Source organism: Leuresthes tenuis, unplaced genomic scaffold (genome assembly GCF_036924035.1).
Source record: "Leuresthes tenuis unplaced genomic scaffold, fLeuTen1.0.hap1 SCAF_16, whole genome shotgun sequence".
Lineage (NCBI taxonomy): Eukaryota > Metazoa > Chordata > Actinopteri > Atheriniformes > Atherinopsidae > Leuresthes > Leuresthes tenuis.
Genome location: NW_027325370.1, coordinates 17,754,892 through 17,774,765, shown reverse-complemented (window position 1 = coordinate 17,774,765; position 19,874 = coordinate 17,754,892). Strand labels below are relative to the sequence as shown.

The following is a 19,874-nucleotide window of genomic DNA, read 5'->3' as shown; positions in this document are numbered from 1 at the left end:
CTCTGTGCACAGGTTTAAAAGGAGCATTTTACACCCTATAGGTGCTTCTCCTCACAAAATGCACTGACGGCTAATTTAAAATGGACTGACTGTCCTGTCGTTAGACAAATCTAAATTCAGAATTTCATTTTTGGAAATCATGGACACCACGTCCTCAAGACTAAACAGGAGAGGGGCCATCCAGTTTGTTATCAGCACTCATTCCAAAAGCCAACAACTCTGCTGGTGTGGGGGTGCATCGATGTCTGTGAAACTGGCAACTTGCACATCTGGAGAAGCATTGTCAATGCTGAAAAGTATATAAAGGATTTAGAGCAATGTTTGCTCCCACTTATGTCTTTTTCAGGGAAAAACTTGCATATTTTTGCAAGACAATGTTAAACCACATACTGTATCTATTCCAACAGCATGGCTTTGTAGTGGAGGCTGGTTGGTGGATGGTCGGCCTGCAGTCCAGACCTTTCACAAACTGAAAACATTTGGCATTTCATGAAGTACAAAATATGACAAAGATTCAGGACTCTCCTCTCCCAAAGGTCCAACAACCCAGATGTTTACAGACTGTTGTTAAAATAGATGTATTACTGCCATCCAATTCAAGATTTTTCAGAAGATGGTGAAATGTTTCACTTTCAGGATTTAAAGTTTATTGTGAATAAAACATTGGTTTATGAGATTTTCTCATTTTTGCTTGAAGGTTTCTTTCAAGTCTCCTCTCGTTGTTTTAGCTGAGCAATTTGATTCAAGTTGATCCAGTTAACTAATATTCCATAAAAACTGTGTCAAGGGTAGAAAAAAAAAAGAAGAAAAGTGAATTGACTCAACCTCCTACAGAAAGAAAATATAGCATACTTTACACATTAATAAAGGAGCGGTTTGACTACAACAACATTTGTAAATCTTTGACAAATGCTGAATTGGTGATTTTGATTTGAATGACTTTAGTTCACCAAGCTGATTATATCTGGTCAAATAGCATGAGAAAAATGTCCTCTGTTGCCACCCTCAGGATTGTTATAGTAACAGCATACATGAATGAACAATTGCTGATACAATTACGCTGGTATTCTTGTGTTTTAAAAAAAAAAAAATCCTAATCAATTAATCATTTGTATGACCTGATATCTTGAAAGCAAAATAAAATAAAATATCATGCCTGAGTGCATATAAAGTTTGTCTAGGCTGCATAAACAAAGTAAAAAAGTACATGATAAGCACCAGAAGGTGCTTTTTTAGTGTGTGGTAGAATGTTTTAAGCATGCAGTAGAAATGGTGATCTATTACATGCCAAATGGTGCTACAAGGTGGGTAATTACAACCATTTCCACTTTCTATAAAGCCCATAATCAGCGCACTGTCAGTGTTGTAATTGGGGGATTATGGAAAACCAAAGTGTCATAATCTGAATATGTAGCAACTCTGCCTGACATTCAGTCCCCAGAGTGGGCGTAATCTCTCTGGTTACGCCCACTTTGCAGCTGTACAACTCTCAACTCAACTCCCTTCCTGATTTTCAGGGAGACTTCACAAGACTCTTGACTTTCTTCAAAGGTGAGTCAAATCTTCTTACTTCCAACGTGTTGAACAATGGAATGAGCATTTTTAATTAAAGCTACTGTTTTATGTATTACTCATGGATGATTAATGAAGCCATACAGTTGAAATTAATATTTAATATGTTTATATTATTATATAATATTTAACATTTCAAACTTTGCCTTATACCATTAATTACTGATTTGTCTTTCAAATGAACAACTAACAGCGGGAATTCCTGTTGGACTTCTGCTTTTTTAGCAGCGTATTTCACAAGTCTCCTTCTTATCCGTCTTCATGATGTCTCTGAGTGATAAAAGTGATGCTGAGATCCAGAGCTTGCTTACTGAGTTTGGCATCGAACATGGACCCATAGTCGGTATGATTCATATGAAAAGAGTGCTATATGTGTATAAGTTGATATGTATATATGTATGTACAGCACAGAGTCAGATTGTTAATCTGTTTTCAACATAGTTATTGATATAACTCTATAAGAGATAATTCCAAGCTGCTTATCTAGTTTACACTTGACTGTTGCTTTACTTTTAATCATTTGTTTCTTTGTAAAAGTCAATATGCTAAATCTTGCACACCGACCTCAACAAGATATGTAAACTCCCATTTATTCACTTGCACATTTATCACGGGGAATGTGAGGGACTGAGCTGGTTAGACATGAGGACAAAGTGATAATTTGGGGAAAAGTGGATTTTATTAAACCCCAAAAATGAAAAAAGAAAATGCATAAAGCAATTAACTTAAAAGAGGTCAAGTGAACAGAACTAAACTCGAGTCATAACAAAGTAACTCCAAACTAACTGCTCAACAGAATAAAACTCACCTAACACACGAGAAAACAAAGGGGACTTGAATACTGCCTGATCAGACCAGTCTGACACATAAGGAGAAACAAATACTAACAAGTAATCCAGCAACAAAGAAACAAAACCAACAGTTAGTTTAATAGTTTCCTCAAATGAATAGTAATCAAACACAAAACTAAGCACATATGAAAGTCATAGATTAAAGAAAATACACAATATTTAAGATAAATGACTCTTTTACCCCCTATGATGGAGCCGTGCTTGGTATGGCCCAATTGGCACTTCCTGTATATAACAGTGCTGCCTTCCTGAACACACCTTTTGCTCTCAATGATGCCAACAGTCTTTAACTGCAGCCCTCAGCCCCTTACCCACTTTTTTCTTAACTTACTGAAGTAGTTTTTATGTGTTCTTGTGAGATAGATTCCACTCGGGAGCTTTATCAGAAGAAGCTTGAACAGGCCATGGCGAAGGTTCCTGTAAAGCAGTCTTCTGATAAGACCTTCTACAGAGAAGAAGGTAGGATTGTGTCACTTGGCAGGTTGTTCAGTTATAGAATATGAACAATATGAGGTTGGTACCACTCTATGTTGAATTTTGGGTTGCTGGGCGGGTCATTATTTTGTTTGTGTGATGATACTGCTTGCACTGAAGCTGTGTTTAGTATGTGTGGACCCTGCATACCGACCTCAAGGTTCATGTTTTCAAGCAAAGGCTATAGGACTAACAGAAAAAATCCTGTCTAAATACATCTCTTCCTAGTCAAATGCTAATTTTACTCATTGCAAGTAAAAATACTAATATTCACGAGATAACAGCTGATCTACATTATCATTATAGCAACTTCTGCAACACCATTTCATGTTGCTCCTTAAAATGAACATACAGCTGACTGTTTCGGAAGGTTTTATTGCTTTATTTTGAAAAGTAAGCCGAAAAAGGGGGTTGAATTTTGGAGGGCATCAGATTTCAGCACAGCACCGGTTTGTTAAGAAGCACATCTTTCACTCAGCCTCTGAACACCTGTTAATGAGGTTCCTCGTGTTAGACCTCATGCAAATGACATCTACTCGGACCAAAAAGTTTACAAAAGCCAAGAATTTAATCAATAGTGGAGCATCAGGGTCAGTACACAGTCCAGTATATGGTTTTGGGACACCTGGCCTCTTCCCTGGTGATGTTTTATTCACAATAAAATTATTTGTTTAATCAGAAAGGACCTTTTTTTTTCTCTCCTCTCCCATCTCAATCTCTTCTCTGCACCATCAGATTTGATATGGAACAAATCTTTATGAATCTAAATCATTAATTATGTTGCCCTAATATACTATGACATGTTGACTTGTTGGTTTGATCCACGACCTCCCAACTGAGGGTTAACCACTTTCACTGCTGAGCTGCCTCATGCAACACTGTGTGGTGTATCTTCACCTTGTCTATACACCAACATCTAATGTGCTCTAATTTTTACATCCTTTACCTTGCCACCAATTTTCATGAAAATCGGCATTGTCGTATTTGTATATTCTTGCAGCAATCGCATTATCTCCACCTATGAAGAGCATAAATAAGCATTCCTAGTGTCTCCACATGTTTGTGGAAAAATAGTTTCACTTCTGATTACTCAGTACTCAGAATGAACGATATGTTAATTTAGTCATTCATCCATTAGCAGTAATAATGGTTCTATAAGAAGTTTCTTCACCTTTTTTCATCAACCATGTTTTTAAATGATATGTATACCCATCCATTTTCTATACTTGCTTAATCCAATTCTGGGTCGGCGGGGGTGGAGCCTGTCCCAGCTGTCTTTAGGGGACAGGCGGGGGACACCCTGGATAGGTCACCAGTCCATCACAGGGCCACAGAAAAACGAGACAAACCACTGTGCACGCTCAAACTCACGCTTATGATCAATTTAGAGTCACCAATTAACCTGACATGCATGTTTTTGGATGACTGGAGTAAGCCGGAGTACCTGGAGATAACCCACACATACATGGGGTAGAACATGCAAGCTCAGCACAGAATGACCCCAGCTGGGATTTGTACCAGGAACCCTTTTGCTGTGGGGCAACAGTGAATATATGAATTATAGACTTGGACACTGGGATGTATTCTTACAAATGAATAAATTAATACAGTGGAATTGGTGTCATGGAGGTAAAAAAAAAAAAAAGTGCCTTTGTTTGTTTTCTTTGCAGAGGAAGAAATTACTTACATCACATACCGCAGTCCGGTGAGTCCTGATTATCTGCTTGTCACTATGTCTGTGCCAACCTTCTCTTCCCTTGAACTTATAACTCACCTCTCAAACACTACTTCTTTCAATTCAACAGAGGAGACACGAGGTCTATGCCAATACGTGAGTAGTTTTAACACGCACAACACAATTTTCTTTCTATTATCCCCATGGGGACGCTCTATTTACATAATGCATTTGCCAACCCTGTACTTCAACCCATAAAACTTCATCTTTTTCCTTCAAAGGCAGTTTAGAGAGGAGGACTCCATTAGCTGGTGTGCAGACAGTTTTACACAAAAAGTGAGAGAATGCATCCTGAATAACCTGTTTAGGGGCATAAAGTTGCTGTTGAACAGTGGGAGGCTCTTCTATGGGTCACATTATTCAGTTGCAACAATTGCATTCCGAATTAGACATTAGACACAGCAAAGTAGAATCAGCAAGCATAAGGCATATCTATTGGAATATATTATTGTTCAATTGAAGAACAAGTAGCTTCACTACTATTTTATCAGGCCAAAGAGATGTCTATTTGTCTAGATGTCTATGCAACAACCAGAAAGCAGCACAGAAGATCGCAGATCGTTTGATAACCACTACTCTGTTTGTGAATATATGGCATAGCCCGTACCATTACCTTGTGATGAGGATACAATAATTGTTTATTCACTGAGCTTGATATAACTTCTCTATTCAGTGACAAAGAAAAGTTCCCATTAAATGGATGAAAACACAGGGACGCACAGTGGCGTGGTTTATAGCTTTGTTGCCTCAGCGGGTCTTTGAGCCCTAATTTATCAACCTTTTGTGGAAAATGTGCTAAATTCTGTCTCTCAAATAAAATTTGGAATCCTTGTAAGTGAATCGTTGTTTACAAATTATTCCTCCACTCAGGTTGAAACAAAGAGGCAATGCTGATCAAGATGAATGCTTGGACCAAAGCACAGAGTGAGTTTTGAAGCCTGATCTAGCAGCTTGTTCGAGCAAAACAGTTAAGCTTCTTTTCTAAATCTTCCCTCCTGCGCTTCAGTCCTGCTGTCCAGATCAGCTACACAACCAATCACAGGGCTTTGCGATCCAGGCAGCAAACCAGAGGGAGGTCTGGAGGCAACATGAGGGAGGTGATTCTGGCGCTGCTGCTGTTATCTGCCTTAGCAGCTGTCTGTTACTACATGTACCACTACATGGGATAACATCAGATTTGATAAGAATAGTTATTGTTAAGATTTAAAGATCTGTTTGTTTTCTAATTTGTTTGGGGTTTTTTTCCACTGAAGACATTTTTTTTTCTTAAATGCTTTCAGAAGGACAATCCTTCCTTCCAATTCCTCATACCAATTGAGTTTGACTTCTGTGGAACTTTAATGATACCACATTCCATTGTAGTCTCACCCAGTTCCATCTAATGACCGCAACGAGACAAACTAGAAGGTATTTACAAAGCCTCACGTGCATTATTTGTCTGCGCTACAGAGCTTAACTTTCCGTCAAAAATTGTGCTGCACTGGGTGATATGTTCCTAATTATCTTAGACACATACACGGCAGTCTATATTTGCCTCTGCTCCACATAAACCATCCTGTTGCCCTAAATTCAGGGGCATAAAATGTGTTTGGATGCACCACAAAACTAGTCCCCAACAAATGCATTATGTCCTTTCGTCTCAGTGACAGCAAAGAAATACAGTTCCCACCTGTTTTGGAAAAAATATCAAGGTGTTTTTTGAACAATTGAATTTCTTAACCTGATGGTTGGTTTTGCACATGCAAATCGTTTTGGTCTTTTCATGAGGCTTGTTCATACCAAGAAAACTAAAGACAGGCATCGATACCCCCTCCTTTAATTTTCCTGCGTTGGTATATAAAATGTTGCACTATATCTTAAAGCCTTGTTTCCTTATTTTTCAATTTGAGTTTTTCATTTTTATACAGCTGCTCTCTGACAAATTGAATCTCTTATTTGTAATGAACATGAAACATATTATTATCATACTTCACCAACAGACAAAAGACCAGTGACTGTTCTATGTTCGATGATATAAAATTATAATCCAATAAAGCTTCTTATAAAACACGATAGGATGCAAATCACTTATTTTGCCAATGCACTTTGTCATTTACATTTTCGAAAGTAGGAAGGTTCAACGCTATTCCTATATTTCGGAACATGCTGATAAAAAAATTTATGAGAATTATTCATAAGATTGTTCCATAAATTTGAGTTTTGTCTTAGAAATATCCTGCAGGGTCCATTGTCGTCAGCCAGTGTTTATTTTGTCCGTTTCACTTTAGGAAACAATAGAACAATATTTCTTTCTTTCTTTCTACAGAAAAACACTTGACAAACAGAATATTACTTAATCTGATTGTACTTGTCAGAAATTGAACTTGTTAGAAGCCTACAACCATATTAGGATACTTAATTTTTGCATAGAATATAATTTCTTTATCATTTCCTGATTTATACATTATATACTATTCTTAATACATCACTAGTTTCATACCCACAGTTGGGAAACATCACTTTTTAAAAGAACTAATCAGTTTACAGGATTACTACAAAAAATAATGATGTAACTATGTTATTAGATGACTAAAGTACTCGAGTACTTTAATGTTACCAAACAACAACACTATGGCTGTGTATCTCTCCTTTAAATGACATTGTATGTACATACATATGGTAGAAAATGATTCATGGGAGATATATTTTTCAACAGAACAATCTGTTTAAATTCAGTTAGATTCTGTGCGGTCTGGTTGAGTTTTTAACATTTCTTTAACAAAAACATTTGTTAAATTTGTCTTTTTCTGTAATACGTAACTAGAGATATTTAATAAAAGACCAAGGAAAGACTTTTGTTACCTAATTGCACCAGAAAAAAACGGATAGTTCCCGTTTCAATTGATTCTTTATTCAATAAACGAGTCTGGCACACATTTGTTTATAGCATACTTTGTAGTTGTAGGTGTGTGTTCTTCTGTTGTAACATCTGAGCAATGCCAGCTGTCGCATCATCAGTTTTCAGTCTGTTTGAACACCACGAGTTCAGGGTCTTCTTTCATCTTTACTGTTTACTGCATGATTGGAAGCAGTCAGTCATTTTTGAGGTTCTGTGGTGGGCGCTTGTGAACTGTGTAGTGATTAAAAGACTGCAATCAGGAATAAAGCTAGTAGAGAAAGTCTCCACTTTGAAATATTTAACAGCTTGCTGAAAACTATATTTAGCAGTGTGCACACTATGCAGTTGACATATGTTGCCTTGATCCCAGTTGTTAGGTTGTGTTTTTAGCAGCTTCATTCATAGGTGCAGAAGCTTTGGATACTTTTATTTTTTTTACCATTTGCAGCTCCTGAGCAGGAACACTCAGCTGACCTTTTGAACTCTTAAAGGACTCTTAAACACCCCAAATTTACATGTAGAATCTACTGAAGTTTAGGGGTCTACAACTTTGGTCTCCCGGTCTCTCACAGAACGTTTCTCCTCATTAAATTGCAGACACATTGCTGTTGTAACTGCTTGATTTTACATTTAGCATAATCCCAACACTGGTGTATACAGTTAAAATCCTATTTACACTGTATGTAAACTTAAATGTATGTGCCGTAATGTATGTTAACTTAAAAGCAGCTCTTAAAGCCGTATTAGGTATCAGAGCAGAGTTAAAGTGCAAATATGTACTGCTCAGATTGACATCTTTCATATAGACAGAGCAAAAAAAAACAAGGTTTTCATTAGTAAAACTCACTTGAAAAGACAGGAGCTAAAACTTTCAGAGGATGTTGGTAACAGTGTAAGTGATCTAATCTGGCCGAAGATAATAAATCTTTTAAATAGCTTCACATGGCTTGTTTCTTGTTCAGTCTTCCATACATCAATCTGTGCTTCTGTTAACCACTTGATTATTCAACATAATGCACCAGATGCAATTTCCTCTTCCTCACATGTTAAAGGCAGAAAGCTCAGAATCATCCTTACTCTTCTACTAAAACTATACTTATGGCTCACAAACATTTTCTCTTCTGATAAAAGATTAGCTTCAGTTACATTGTTGGGTCACAGGGGATTAGAGCCACCTGCGAGCCAGCATGTGCTCATAGCTCTGGCCAAAGGCTTCTTTGTATTTCAACTGTGTAGTTGCTGGCCCAAAAGCATTATCCTGAAACCCAACCACAGCAACCTGCATCTCCTCTCCAAGTTTGTTTTTATGCCAGCCACAACTACAGTATGTAACTTAACCAGAGTAGCACATGGACAATTCCATATCAATATTGAGGTATTATAGCAGCCATTTGTCAACCTGTATGTATTCTAATTAGTCATTTAATAGAGCACACAATGTCCTCACATACATTAAATTGTTGCAGTTAAACTGCTTCAGCAACATTGCCCTCACACACAAAAAGTATGTATTGCAACATTATACAGTGTGAGAGTCAGCACACTGAAAATAATTCAAGTTATTAAAAATGTAATCAAACTACATATTTGAAACCAATGTTTTTTTTAAATCCATGGATGGCTTGTTGCTCAGAGCGCTACATAAAGAGTTTCTCCTGCAGCAGCCTCTAGAGGCAGAGAGGGGATCTGTCAAAGGTTCTCCACACTCCAGTAACTTCCAGTTTTCACTGTCATTAGGTTTAACGTCATCTGAAAATTCCCAAAGAGCAAAAACTTAATTTATAGAGAACACTGACACCACTGTGTTTAAAACTTTAAAACTAAAGTGTAAGGATAACACAAAGCCATTAGACTGACAGAAAAAATACTTTATTGTGTATCAAAATACTGTCTTACAATCACTTTTAAAGCCTTTTTATTCTGGACAAGATTCATCTTTTCTTCTGAAATATAGATTAGGCACAAAGCGAACAGGCAGGACGAAGGGAGGTGGATGTGGTGGAGGCTGAAGTGAGAGGAGGTGAGATTCAAAACAGAAAAGCACTATGTTCTTTGTTTTTGGTCATTGTACTTACAGGACATGACAAACCACAACATCTTCAACTCTTAACTCTTCTGTCCAGCACATGGTTGGAAACTTCCCTTTTTAAACCTTTTAATTTATGAGAAAAAGTTCCACACCGAGGCAGCGAGTTGCCACAAACGCTGCACATCGTGCTGACGTTTCATCTCCTGAATTTAGAGCCTTTCTGTATCTCAATGAGCTTTACAACCTAAAGCACATGCAGAGCACATGTTGATGTCAAGTCTTAACACACTGAAAGCGGCATCTCCCAGTGGCAGTGTTGGGAGAGAACAAGCAAAACAAACCATGAGAAAGCCAGTAGTTGCTTCCTCCCATTTGTTCACATACCCTTTCATTTGTAACAAGTTTCCTACTACTAAGAACAGCAGTGGCTAAAACTGGGTCACACTAGCAGCAGGTTAAACAACTGGGTTAGTTAAAGATCATCATAAACACCACATGCTGGAGAGAGTGAGCGCAGAGCATTTACTGGGTATACAAGGCTACCCCTGCACAAGTAACAGTCAAGCTGACTTTTATACAGACAATTAAAGGTCTTACATCAAAGCATGTCAACATTCTTACACAAAAGACCCAATCATGAAGAAGGCACATCACTCCAGACACTCTTTGATCCAAGTCCTGTGATTGTTCATATAGTAGCTCATAAATCCATTATTTAATCATATGTAAGAGCTCCTCCAGTGTAAACAGTAACCTTCCATCCAAAGCAGGGGGCCAAAATCTACTATTGCTACGTTATCCTGACAATCTAAGCTAGTTTAGACTAATCCACTAATGTTTACATACAGCTGAAAATCTAAAACAGCCTAAGGCACAACCGACTGACTGCAGGTTTACAGTAATAAAAAAGGTGCATCTTTCGCCTCCCTACGTTTACTGAATGAAAGAAACAAGAAGTGAAGTGAATAACCACAGAGGAATATTCACTGCATTCCTCTTAACTGGATTACAGTGATTATTAAAAACACAGATCTGCCTGACATGAGTTTTAAGTAGGTATCAAATAGGAAATCTTAATTTGTAACATGGGAGGGTGTTGGGGCTGTAAACAAGAGTTGGATTGGAGACAGAGTTGCAGCTGATTTTTAACAGTGGTACAAGTTTCTGGTCATGGCGTTTGCTGTGTTTTTAAACGGTGATGTGGTAGGGGCTGCCGGGGATGTGCTCATCCCCCCACTTGACCACCAGGATGTACTCTCCCTTCTCTTTGAGCTGGTAGCTGACGTTGTACACGCGATTGCCCGTATGTTTCACTAGGATCTCCTCGCAGGGGACCTTAGGACCATCCACGCCAACCAGGAGCATGTTGCGACCTGCAGGATGAGACAAGACATGATACTGGTGTGAGCTCGGTGTTCACAAGAGATGACATGATCGCTGCACACTTATGTATGCCGACATTGTATTTGTGTTATAGCTTTTAGAATGATATTAATTTTTCTGGTAAAAAAAAAAAAAAAAAAAGGTTTTTACATTTGAATGAGAGAGATAAGTTTTTCCTCCAATATATGTCATAATGGGATGAAAGAAAAAAAATGCACTTGTCAATGTCCATACACACCTGCTTTGCTGCAGTCAACACAGAAGTTGTTCTTCTGACCAATAAAGCCTTTGGTCAGGCCTGGGCCTTTAGCCACCACTTTGCTGGCATCTGAACTGATGGGAGCACCCTGCTGAGAACAGCTGATGGCACGGGTCACAGGGTCAACCATGACAGAGGACGTTTCATGCATACTATGGCTGGACACCAGCTTGGTACCTGGAGGAAGGAGAAAACAGTGTAAGTTGATGATGTTGGCATTTCCATTAATCTTTTACATTTGGGGGAAAAAAAGAAAAGAATCTTCTTGACCTGTGATCTTGGCCTTGAAGGGGCTTCCGACGATGTGGTAAGGACCACCATATTTGATGGAGATGAGATAGTTGCCGGGGGCCATTGGGGTGTATGTGACTCTATAACCCTCGGGGCACTCCACACAGTCCATCTTCACCTTGGAGGGCCCGTCAATGGTCACGGCTAAAGCCCCGGGGCCTGCGGTGCTTGTGTTAACCACAAATTCGCAAGCAGTTCCTGCACCCGATTGAGACAGAAAAGGGAGAAATGAGTTGACAATGAACAGGGAAAGAGATTGTAATGGACTTCCACTTTTTAAATAACTCAGACAAGCTTAACGTCAGGATTTGGTACAGTTACAAGGCACTTCAAGCTGAAATGTTTTGCAGCTGTAGTGTTCAGACGAAGAAATTTTTAATTGCAAACCATTCTTCTTGCCTTTGACAACACCAAAACCTGGTCTGGCTTAGTTATATGGCAACTACACAACAGTGTGTACATGCCTAGTCATCCATATTTATCCTGAGCTGGAAAACACTGAAAACATACGGCAGGAATCCTTATTTTGTGGAGGTGGTGGTGCGCTACCTGTGGTGCCTCCCTCCAGCCCTGGTCCATAGGCAGACACCATTCCTGGGTCACCGGCCTGGCCCGTCTCTCCAACCCGGATCTTAAATGGACTACCTGGGATGTGACTTCCGTTGAACTTCACATCAATGAGATAGAGACCATTCTCTCTGGGGATGAACCGGACTGCATACTTATCTATACAACCAGAGAGGAGGCGAAAGTTATGGCCAATGAAACCTCCCAAAAATGTAGCTTAAGTTCAGTGTGAGGTCTGGTAATGTTCAGATGGAGTTTCTACGGGGTTACCTTGGTCAATCTCAGTGACACAGCACTCCTCAAGTGCTCCAGATGGACTGTGGACCTTTGCATCAATAACGCCCTTGGCCCCATTAAGGCTTACAGCAAACGATGCTGGCTGGTTCACCTTCAAACCCGACTCCTGCTCAACAACACATACTCACACACTCAAAAACTCTGCACCAGCGGTCAAATTACTATCCAGTCCCACTCCTCCCCCCCGGTCAATATTATCTACTTAACAGCATTATGACCACAAAAGTATCACATTCAGACAACTGGAACTACTGTTAAGCTTACCTGGAGGTCGCTAACAAGGCTAAAGAGGAGGGCTGTGCATTGAAAAAGGCAGAGAAGTCAAGCAATTGTGGAAATTAAACAAAGGCTGGAAAGAAAGAACTAGGGCCATATTTTGAAAGACTGAGCCAGTGTTCATGTCCTGTGGTGCATTTGTGAGTTTATTTATCTGCGATGTAAAAGCTCATCTCCAGAATTATTCCATCCATACGTCATCTTTTTCCATCAGAAATGAGTTCTGACACAGTTCTGTATATTTGTGCGAGTGTAAACAGAGACAGAGGGGAAACACAGCCCATATCAAACCTCTTTAACCCTTTAGCGCCCCGTCACACTTTCAGAGTTGGGAGGCTGTTGAGAGCCTTTAGAATGAGGCACGAGAAACACACACAGTCCTCTTTTATCCCAGAAGCCTTCGCACTACCCAATAATGCAGCAGCAGTTGATCTTTTAACTCAACCCACGAACACGCATCTTATTTGGCTATTACATTTGCACCTTGAAAACAATTTTAAATAACTGTTGAATCTTCATTTTCTAGTTCTCACAAACTAATATTTGGTTATTATCAATATCCAGGTGACAATATCACCTTCCGCAATCCAGCTGAACTTCATAAACATATATGAACTAAAAGGTCCCGTCAGGCAAGAGAGCCAATAAGAATAAACAAGGCTCATAGTCGTCATGCCGTTACTTAAAATGGCCAACTTATGCATTGAGTATTATGCAACAAAAGTACTCCACTTTAAAACCTGTTGGAAGCAGATGTGTCCACTGTTTGTCAGCACCTTAGTGGTTTTATGATTATAGATGGAAGTCTCTGCTAGATTGAGCAGGCACTAGTGATATATGATATTTCATATTAGTGAAATGTAAAATTTGTTTAACATTTCTAAGTGTAAAAGTTGCTTCAAGCTAGTGTTAAGTTGATTGGCTGCATCAGTGAGGAGTGGCTCGCATGGAGATCACTTGGTGATCACCACTTTGGCTACTTCACTTATCCAAGTCTTTTGTCTCCTTCAATTTTATGTAGAGTCCAAAAATAAATAAATCAACAAATAAAAGTACAAGTTACTGCTGCTGCATTGTGGGCAGTGCGCTGTGGCCTGGTATGTGCGCACATGGATGTGTGCGTGTCCCAGAGCCTCACCTGAAGACTGGCAACAGTGAGGCGACGAGCGTCGTCTGACGGCGAGGCCACAGGGACGATGAAGGGGCTGTCGGGGATGTGCTCATCGTTGAAACGGATAGATACCTCATAGTCACCTGCAGAGGAACAGATCGGTCAGAGAGCCACTGACAGTCTCTCACAGAACACAACGGTGAACATCCTCCACTGCATACATGTGTTACATATGTGTAACAACAAGAGGAAACTGTCAACAAGGTATTAAAAGTATGACTACAGAATATTAAGTGAAGCATGACAAAAACACAGGCATTTAAACCAATTTCATGTGGAGCACATGCTCAGTTTGCTCGTCTCCTCTCACCAGGCTCCTGCACAATATAAGACACTCCACTGGAGCCGTCCTTGCGGTCCTCAAAAGTGATTTCAGCCTTGCTCGGTCCCTCCACAGCAATGCTGAGACCTCCAGCTCCAGCCTCCCTCGTCCAAATACTGAACTCCGCTAAACACAGCACAGAGGCCAAAAACAGTCAGGTACATGGTGTAAAACACATTCTGCAACACACATGCACCTTTTACACCAACCTGGCACTCCAGCCTCTGCTCTCTCCAGGCCCGGCCCTCCAGCACGAACCTTATGAGCACCGCCCTCGCCCAGAGGCCCAACAGTAAACTGGAACGGGCTGCCAGGCACATGCATGCCGTTGTATTTCACACACACTGTGTGCACACCCGTCTCGGTGGGAACAAAACGGATGCAGTAGGTGTTGTTTTCTCCCTCCATGATTTCTGCCTTGTGAATCTGGCCTGAAGGGCTGGTCACCTGAGCAGTCATATCCGCTATGCTGATCTCTGAAAAGATACACGCACACATGCATGAAGTACGGAAAGCAGACCTTTACAACTCAGAAAAAAATTATTTTCAATTTTCATAATTGTGGCTCAATTATATGAGCCAAAAAAGGATAAGAACATTGCTGGTGTTACAATTAATAATTAATTCATAATGTGGCTGCAGAGAGATGTTCTGTAATGTGACAATTTCCTTTTGAAAAAAATCAAATAAAATAAAAAAAAAATCACCTGGGATCTTGAGGCTGAGGTCACACTGGCTGCCGACGTTAGCAACTGATGCTGCCCTCTTTTTCCTGGTGATACTCTCCTTCATCCTGCCCTCCCCTGTTACCTTCACTGTGAATGCACTTCCTGTAAGAACACACACACACACACACTGTGATTAATTCATTTAATTTAAAAGCAACTCCGCTTGTTAATCCCCAACAGTTTTATGGTAGGCACCTGGCACATGTTGGTCAGCAAATTTGATGTTGATGATGTAATTTCCAGGTTCAGTGGGGCAGTAGGTGACCTTGAGGGTGCCATCCTCTTGGTCCTCAGTGTTGATGTCTACTTTGCTGGGCCCCTCGATGGACAGGCTCAAGCCGCCATATCCTGTATGGCAGAGCGATGGGAAAGTGGTAAAATAAAATAAATAAATCTGAATGCAAAAAGCTAAAACATCTTTTGCAGAGTGATAATCTGTTCATCAAGCATGTACCTGCATCACGAGTGTCAATGATGAACTCGGCTGGCTCAAAGGTTCTGGCTTCACTCAGGCCCTGTCCACTCACACGCACGCGGCTGGCATCACCAATCTCCGACTGGTTGATCATCACCGCAATGGGGCTGCTGGGAATGTGACGACCATTCTTTTTGATGTTCACAAGATGCTCTCCAATCTCCTTGGGAACAAAAGAGATACCTATGGCAAGAAAGTGCACAAACACAAGAGGAGGATTTTATCGTTATTATGTCTTCAGTTGGTGTATTCTTGCTTAAATCAGATGCTTACACACTCACCAACGTGTCCATTGCGCAGCATCTTCAGCAGGCAGGGTTCCTCACGGCCAGACGGCGTGGTGAGGGAGGCAGTCAGCTGGCTGAGGTCAAGCTCTCCAATGTCCAGCGGGATATCTGCAGCTGAGCCCACCTTAAGATGGGACATCCTCATGGAGTCGTCACCTGGAGACAGAGGTGAATGGCACAAACTGATCAACATTCAGACAAACCTATTTTTTTGTATGGCCTTACATTTAAGGTGACTTAATCTAATATTTAGAAATCTAGTGAGTATTTGTTTCTTTAATGAGGTATCAATGTCAAAATAATGATATTGCTAATACGTTCAATGAGAGGGGTCAGACATCTGAAAGGAGCTTGTTGTGAAGCTGCTCCTTCTCATTGACAGGGGTCAATTTAGCTGGTTTGGGCATTAAATTAGGACCCTTTCCAAGCACATTCAACTTTTACCCCATTAAGACCTAAAATATTCTTTTAAAAAGCATTATGAAATCTAATGTTTGAAAACAACCCCATGAAACTCCAGGCCAATGTGAAAATATGTGCAATACTGTATGTGTGGAGTCCTTAATTACCAGTAATCCTGGCAGAGAAGGGGCTGCCTGGGATGTGCTTGTCATTGTATTTGACCAGGATGCTGTAGTCTCCAGGCAGAACTGGCAGATAAGACACAGTGCAGGTCCCGTCCTGGTTGTCCACACAGCTGATGTCTGCCTTGGACGGGCCCTCAATGGCCAGAGAGAGACCACCTACAAGACATGAACAGTAGCAATAAGATGCAACATAATCCCATATGGCAGTTTCAATCCTCTCTCCCATTTTCTTGATCACTAAACTTTGACAATACAGACCCGTCTCAAACTTTAACACCAGCAAACACCTTGGTTTGTCCATTTATAATACAAATGTGCAAGCCGTAGTTAACACAACCCCTACATACCCTCTCCAGCATCTTTAGTGTTAACAGTGAAGACAGCAGGCTTGTTGACGGTCCCGTGGATGAGGCCAGGGCCATGGGCACTAACATTACCACTGTTCATGTAGTCCACATAGAACTGAAGTGGACTTCCTGTGAATGGATAAGGAACAAAGAGAGAGAGAGAAGTGATTAAAACACTACTCTTTGATGCACCTTGAGGTTATAATTCCTTATTTTCTGTCTGAAGACACTTCAACTGTACCAGGTATGTGGATGCCATCATATTTGATATCCATCTCATGCAGACCGGCCTCCGTGGGAGCGTACTTGACAGTGACCGTGCCATCTTTGTTGTCAGTGATGTCAGGCTTGGCCACCTTGCCCGATGGCATTCGGACCTCACCTTTAGAAGAAAAAAAAGAAATGCAGTTTGTCATAGCAGCTCCACAGAAATCATAATGAAGGAAAGGTTTCAAACTTCCTTTGTTTTTCATGTTACCTGTGATCTCTCCCTTCTGGATGGTGAATGGGATGACCAGGTCAAAAGGTCTCAGTCCAGCCACATCCAGACCATTCATTCCCATTGGTCTGTCTGTTGCCTGGGAGACAGAGGGCAGAGTTTACATGATGAAGTACAAAGATGTTGCAGCGACAAGTGTGCTTTCAGCAACAGCAGGTCATAGATGTAATGAGCACAACACATGACGGAAGGGAACAAGCTCCCAGACGCCAACACAAGATGAGACAAATCATGAGATGAGAATGAACGTTACAATGGTGATCATGGTCAGGATGATGGCACCGACAAACTGCGAGAGAGAAAAAACACCGGTGGCTCACAGGGGGATGAAAAAGCATGGTAGACCATTTTGATAAATGTGGAGCAGCTGGTGTGTCCACATTAGCGATTCTCAAAATGGCAGCTTTGGTTTTTTTAAGTTTTTTTTTTAAGCAAGTTGAACATGGACCACATAACAGAGGAGCAGCACAATGATTACTGAAAATTATTCTTATTGCAATACATGTAAATGTTTTGTTTAAATAAAACCATTCTGAATTCCAATTTAGGAGATAAATTTGCCTTTTAGATATTGTGCAGCTCTGCTGTTCTGTCCATGTGAATGAGGAATACCATTTATGAATGAATGCAATGATAGAAACCCCCCCCCCCCCCCCCCCCCCAAAAGGTGAAACACCTGTAACAAGAAACAGCAGACACTGATGAAGCCCGATGAAGTGAGGCTGTGAGAAATGATGAGGATGAGATGAAGGGTGAGAAGAGAGGTGGTTGAACAAAAACTGAGCTAAAAGGGATTAAAAAGGCTGGAGACTAAGGTTTTAGGTACCCAGGGCTGTTGAGCGTAGTACTGGGGCATTTGGCTCTGCTGCATGAGCTGGTCTGATGGAGCTCCTTCCAGTGCCTGAGAGGGGTGGGAGGTGATGAGGATAGGGTTGGTATGGGTGGATTGAGAGGGTAAAAAAGAGATAATAAGAGATTAAAGGGGAATAAAACAGCAGTCAGAATGACGAAGAAAATCTGACGTCATCGGGACGCCAATCAGTAGGGAGAAATGGCATCTTTGGTCGAGGAGAATCCTAGAATCTCAGGTCAATGCGCAGTGGAGGCCATTGCTTGCAAAAGCAAAAAGTACTTTTTATGTCAACTCTGAGGCTCGTAGATCCATTCACCACTCTGCTAATACTTGAAGTAGTCTCATGAAAAAATGCCATCACATAACATTAACTTCCTTTCACTGCCTGCTTGTGATTGCTTTGACCGATTACAAAATAAGCAGCCCTGTATGATTAATAGGTTATAATGTGCATCACTCACCGTGACTTGGAATGGACTGTTGGGAATGTGTTCCCCTCCGAAACGGACGCAGATTATGTACTCGCCAGGCTGCGGCGCTGTGTAGAAGATGTCGAATGTGCCGTCCTCATTTTCAACAACATCCACATCGAGCTCTGCCCCCTCGGGTGTGCACACGCTGCATGTCACCTTGCCTTTTCCTGCAGCCTTAGCATCAACTGTAATGACCGTCTGTTCACCAATCTGGATTGTCGGGCCAACACCTGCGCCTTAAGAAAGAAACCAAGATGGGATTTGTTGCGATGGTTTCTTTTAAAAAGACAGACTGCATTTCAATCTCATAGCATGCACATTCCACAACCACGAGACTAGGTTAAAGTTGAATGAGTTCGAGTCATGTTATTTCAACCTACTGCAAGTTATTACCAATGAGTCATTAATTAACAGTTTAAATGTATAACTGAGAGCTAGATTAGCCAAAGAGCCATTCCACCATGCCATCCTACCTACACTGTTAGTCTATTAGTCACAGTTATGACAGAGGAAGATAGAAACTAGATGGAAGGGTAAAAAAATAAATAAATAAAAAAAAAGCATGGAAGAATGAAAAAAAAGAGAAGAAAGGATGGGATGTCCTGAAAGGTGGTACCACTATCCATGCTGACAGAGAAAGAAGAAAAAGTAACATTTCCTCTACTTTACAAATCGTTCAGTAGGCTTACCTAAACCATGACCGCCGATTGAGACTGATAAAAGGATTGGTGAGAAGCGGGAGAGCGAGAAAAAAAACAAAAGTGACAGACAGTCAGGTGGGGGTGTGGGGGTGGTGAGTGGCAATAACTGTGCTCCAGACACTTGGATGAAAACAGTGATGGTGGAGTGTGAAGCAGGGAGGAGGGATGTGGTGGTGTCTTTCTGTGTGTGTGCATGTGTGTGATTATATGTACAGTGGGGGGGCTTACAGGTGAAGTGGAGTGTAATTGAGGAGCACAGCGTGCAAAAACAACATAGCAATGCATAAAAAAAATAAATTAAAAAAATATGAGCAACAGGTACAGGAATGAAGTCTTAAATGGCTGATCTATTTTAAGATTAAGCTACAAAAAAACAAACAAAAACTGAATAAATCTGGTTATTTAACAGAAGTTCGACATATAAAACTAACTTTATTGTTGAATGATAAATTAAAATATCAATTCTACTCTGATTTGCTTATGTTAGCTCAGCACAAAGACTGGAAGTAGCCAAACCAGCCATTTCCCCGAGTTTTTTTTTTGCAATTGCTTAACCTGCACAAAAAACAACCTTTTTGATTGTGTAAAAACAACAACTATACTGCAACGTAGAGCTTGGCCGTTAGTGAATTTGAGATTAAAAGAGGAACAATGTGGTTTTCTGCCTGCTTATGAAACACTAGACCAGCCACTAAGAGGAGGGAATTTACCCCAATTTCTTGTGGACTTTTGGTCAAATTACATTGTACCAAGCGATGGCCTACGGGAGATGCTACAGTTTGGAGTGAGAGCTTCATTCACACAGTCAGCCAAAGCAGA

The 19,874-nt window shown here is 40.6% G+C and overlaps 2 protein-coding genes across 3 annotated transcripts in view; one reads left to right on the top strand and one right to left on the bottom strand.

Moving 5' to 3' along the window:
* Positions 1 to 1,545: 1,545 nt before the first annotated feature.
* emd (emerin) lies at positions 1,546 to 5,575 on the top strand. Its single transcript, XM_072367017.1, has 6 exons — positions 1,546 to 1,551; positions 1,798 to 1,915; positions 2,787 to 2,882; positions 4,568 to 4,602; positions 4,703 to 4,728; positions 5,503 to 5,575. The coding sequence occupies exons 2-6, from the start codon at positions 1,834 to 1,836 to the stop codon at positions 5,558 to 5,560; spliced, it is 297 nt and encodes a 98-aa protein (XP_072223118.1). The 5' UTR covers positions 1,546 to 1,551; positions 1,798 to 1,833; the 3' UTR covers positions 5,561 to 5,575.
* A 3,858-nt stretch (positions 5,576 to 9,433) lies between these two features.
* Positions 9,434 to 19,874, bottom strand: part of flna (filamin A, alpha (actin binding protein 280)) — a 52,099-nt gene continuing 41,658 nt past the window's right edge. Inside the window, exons 31-49 of one of the 2 annotated variants that reach the window (XM_072366677.1) lie at positions 19,044 to 19,067; positions 18,343 to 18,590; positions 17,855 to 17,929; positions 17,008 to 17,107; positions 16,771 to 16,911; positions 16,530 to 16,658; positions 16,165 to 16,338; positions 15,590 to 15,751; positions 15,288 to 15,491; positions 15,029 to 15,181; positions 14,813 to 14,935; positions 14,315 to 14,581; positions 14,094 to 14,231; positions 13,751 to 13,866; positions 12,310 to 12,442; positions 12,022 to 12,198; positions 11,452 to 11,670; positions 11,161 to 11,358; positions 9,434 to 10,912 (exon numbers count right to left, since the gene is read on the bottom strand). In XM_072366677.1, coding sequence (XP_072222778.1) covers positions 10,728 to 10,912; positions 11,161 to 11,358; positions 11,452 to 11,670; positions 12,022 to 12,198; positions 12,310 to 12,442; positions 13,751 to 13,866; positions 14,094 to 14,231; positions 14,315 to 14,581; positions 14,813 to 14,935; positions 15,029 to 15,181; positions 15,288 to 15,491; positions 15,590 to 15,751; positions 16,165 to 16,338; positions 16,530 to 16,658; positions 16,771 to 16,911; positions 17,008 to 17,107; positions 17,855 to 17,929; positions 18,343 to 18,590; positions 19,044 to 19,067 — 2,966 coding nt within the window. In that variant the 3' untranslated portion in view covers positions 9,434 to 10,727. The remainder of the gene's footprint in view (positions 10,913 to 11,160; positions 11,359 to 11,451; positions 11,671 to 12,021; positions 12,199 to 12,309; positions 12,443 to 13,750; positions 13,867 to 14,093; positions 14,232 to 14,314; positions 14,582 to 14,812; positions 14,936 to 15,028; positions 15,182 to 15,287; positions 15,492 to 15,589; positions 15,752 to 16,164; positions 16,339 to 16,529; positions 16,659 to 16,770; positions 16,912 to 17,007; positions 17,108 to 17,854; positions 17,930 to 18,342; positions 18,591 to 19,043; positions 19,068 to 19,874) is intronic. The other variant, XM_072366678.1, reaches the window with a different exon arrangement.

What these genes read in the sequence shown, in the direction of transcription:
- emd (XM_072367017.1), top strand. Translation starts at nt 1,834, where the DNA reads ATGATGTCTCTGAGTGATAAAAGTGATGCTGAGATCCAGAGCTTGCTT. An exon ending in CGAACATGGACCCATAGTCG is followed by an intron (nt 1,916 to 2,786) that starts GTATGATTCATA and finishes CTTGTGAGATAG; the next exon opens with ATTCCACTCGGGAGCTTTAT. An exon ending in CACGAGGTCTATGCCAATAC is followed by an intron (nt 4,729 to 5,502) that starts GTGAGTAGTTTT and finishes TCCTCCACTCAG; the next exon opens with GTTGAAACAAAGAGGCAATG.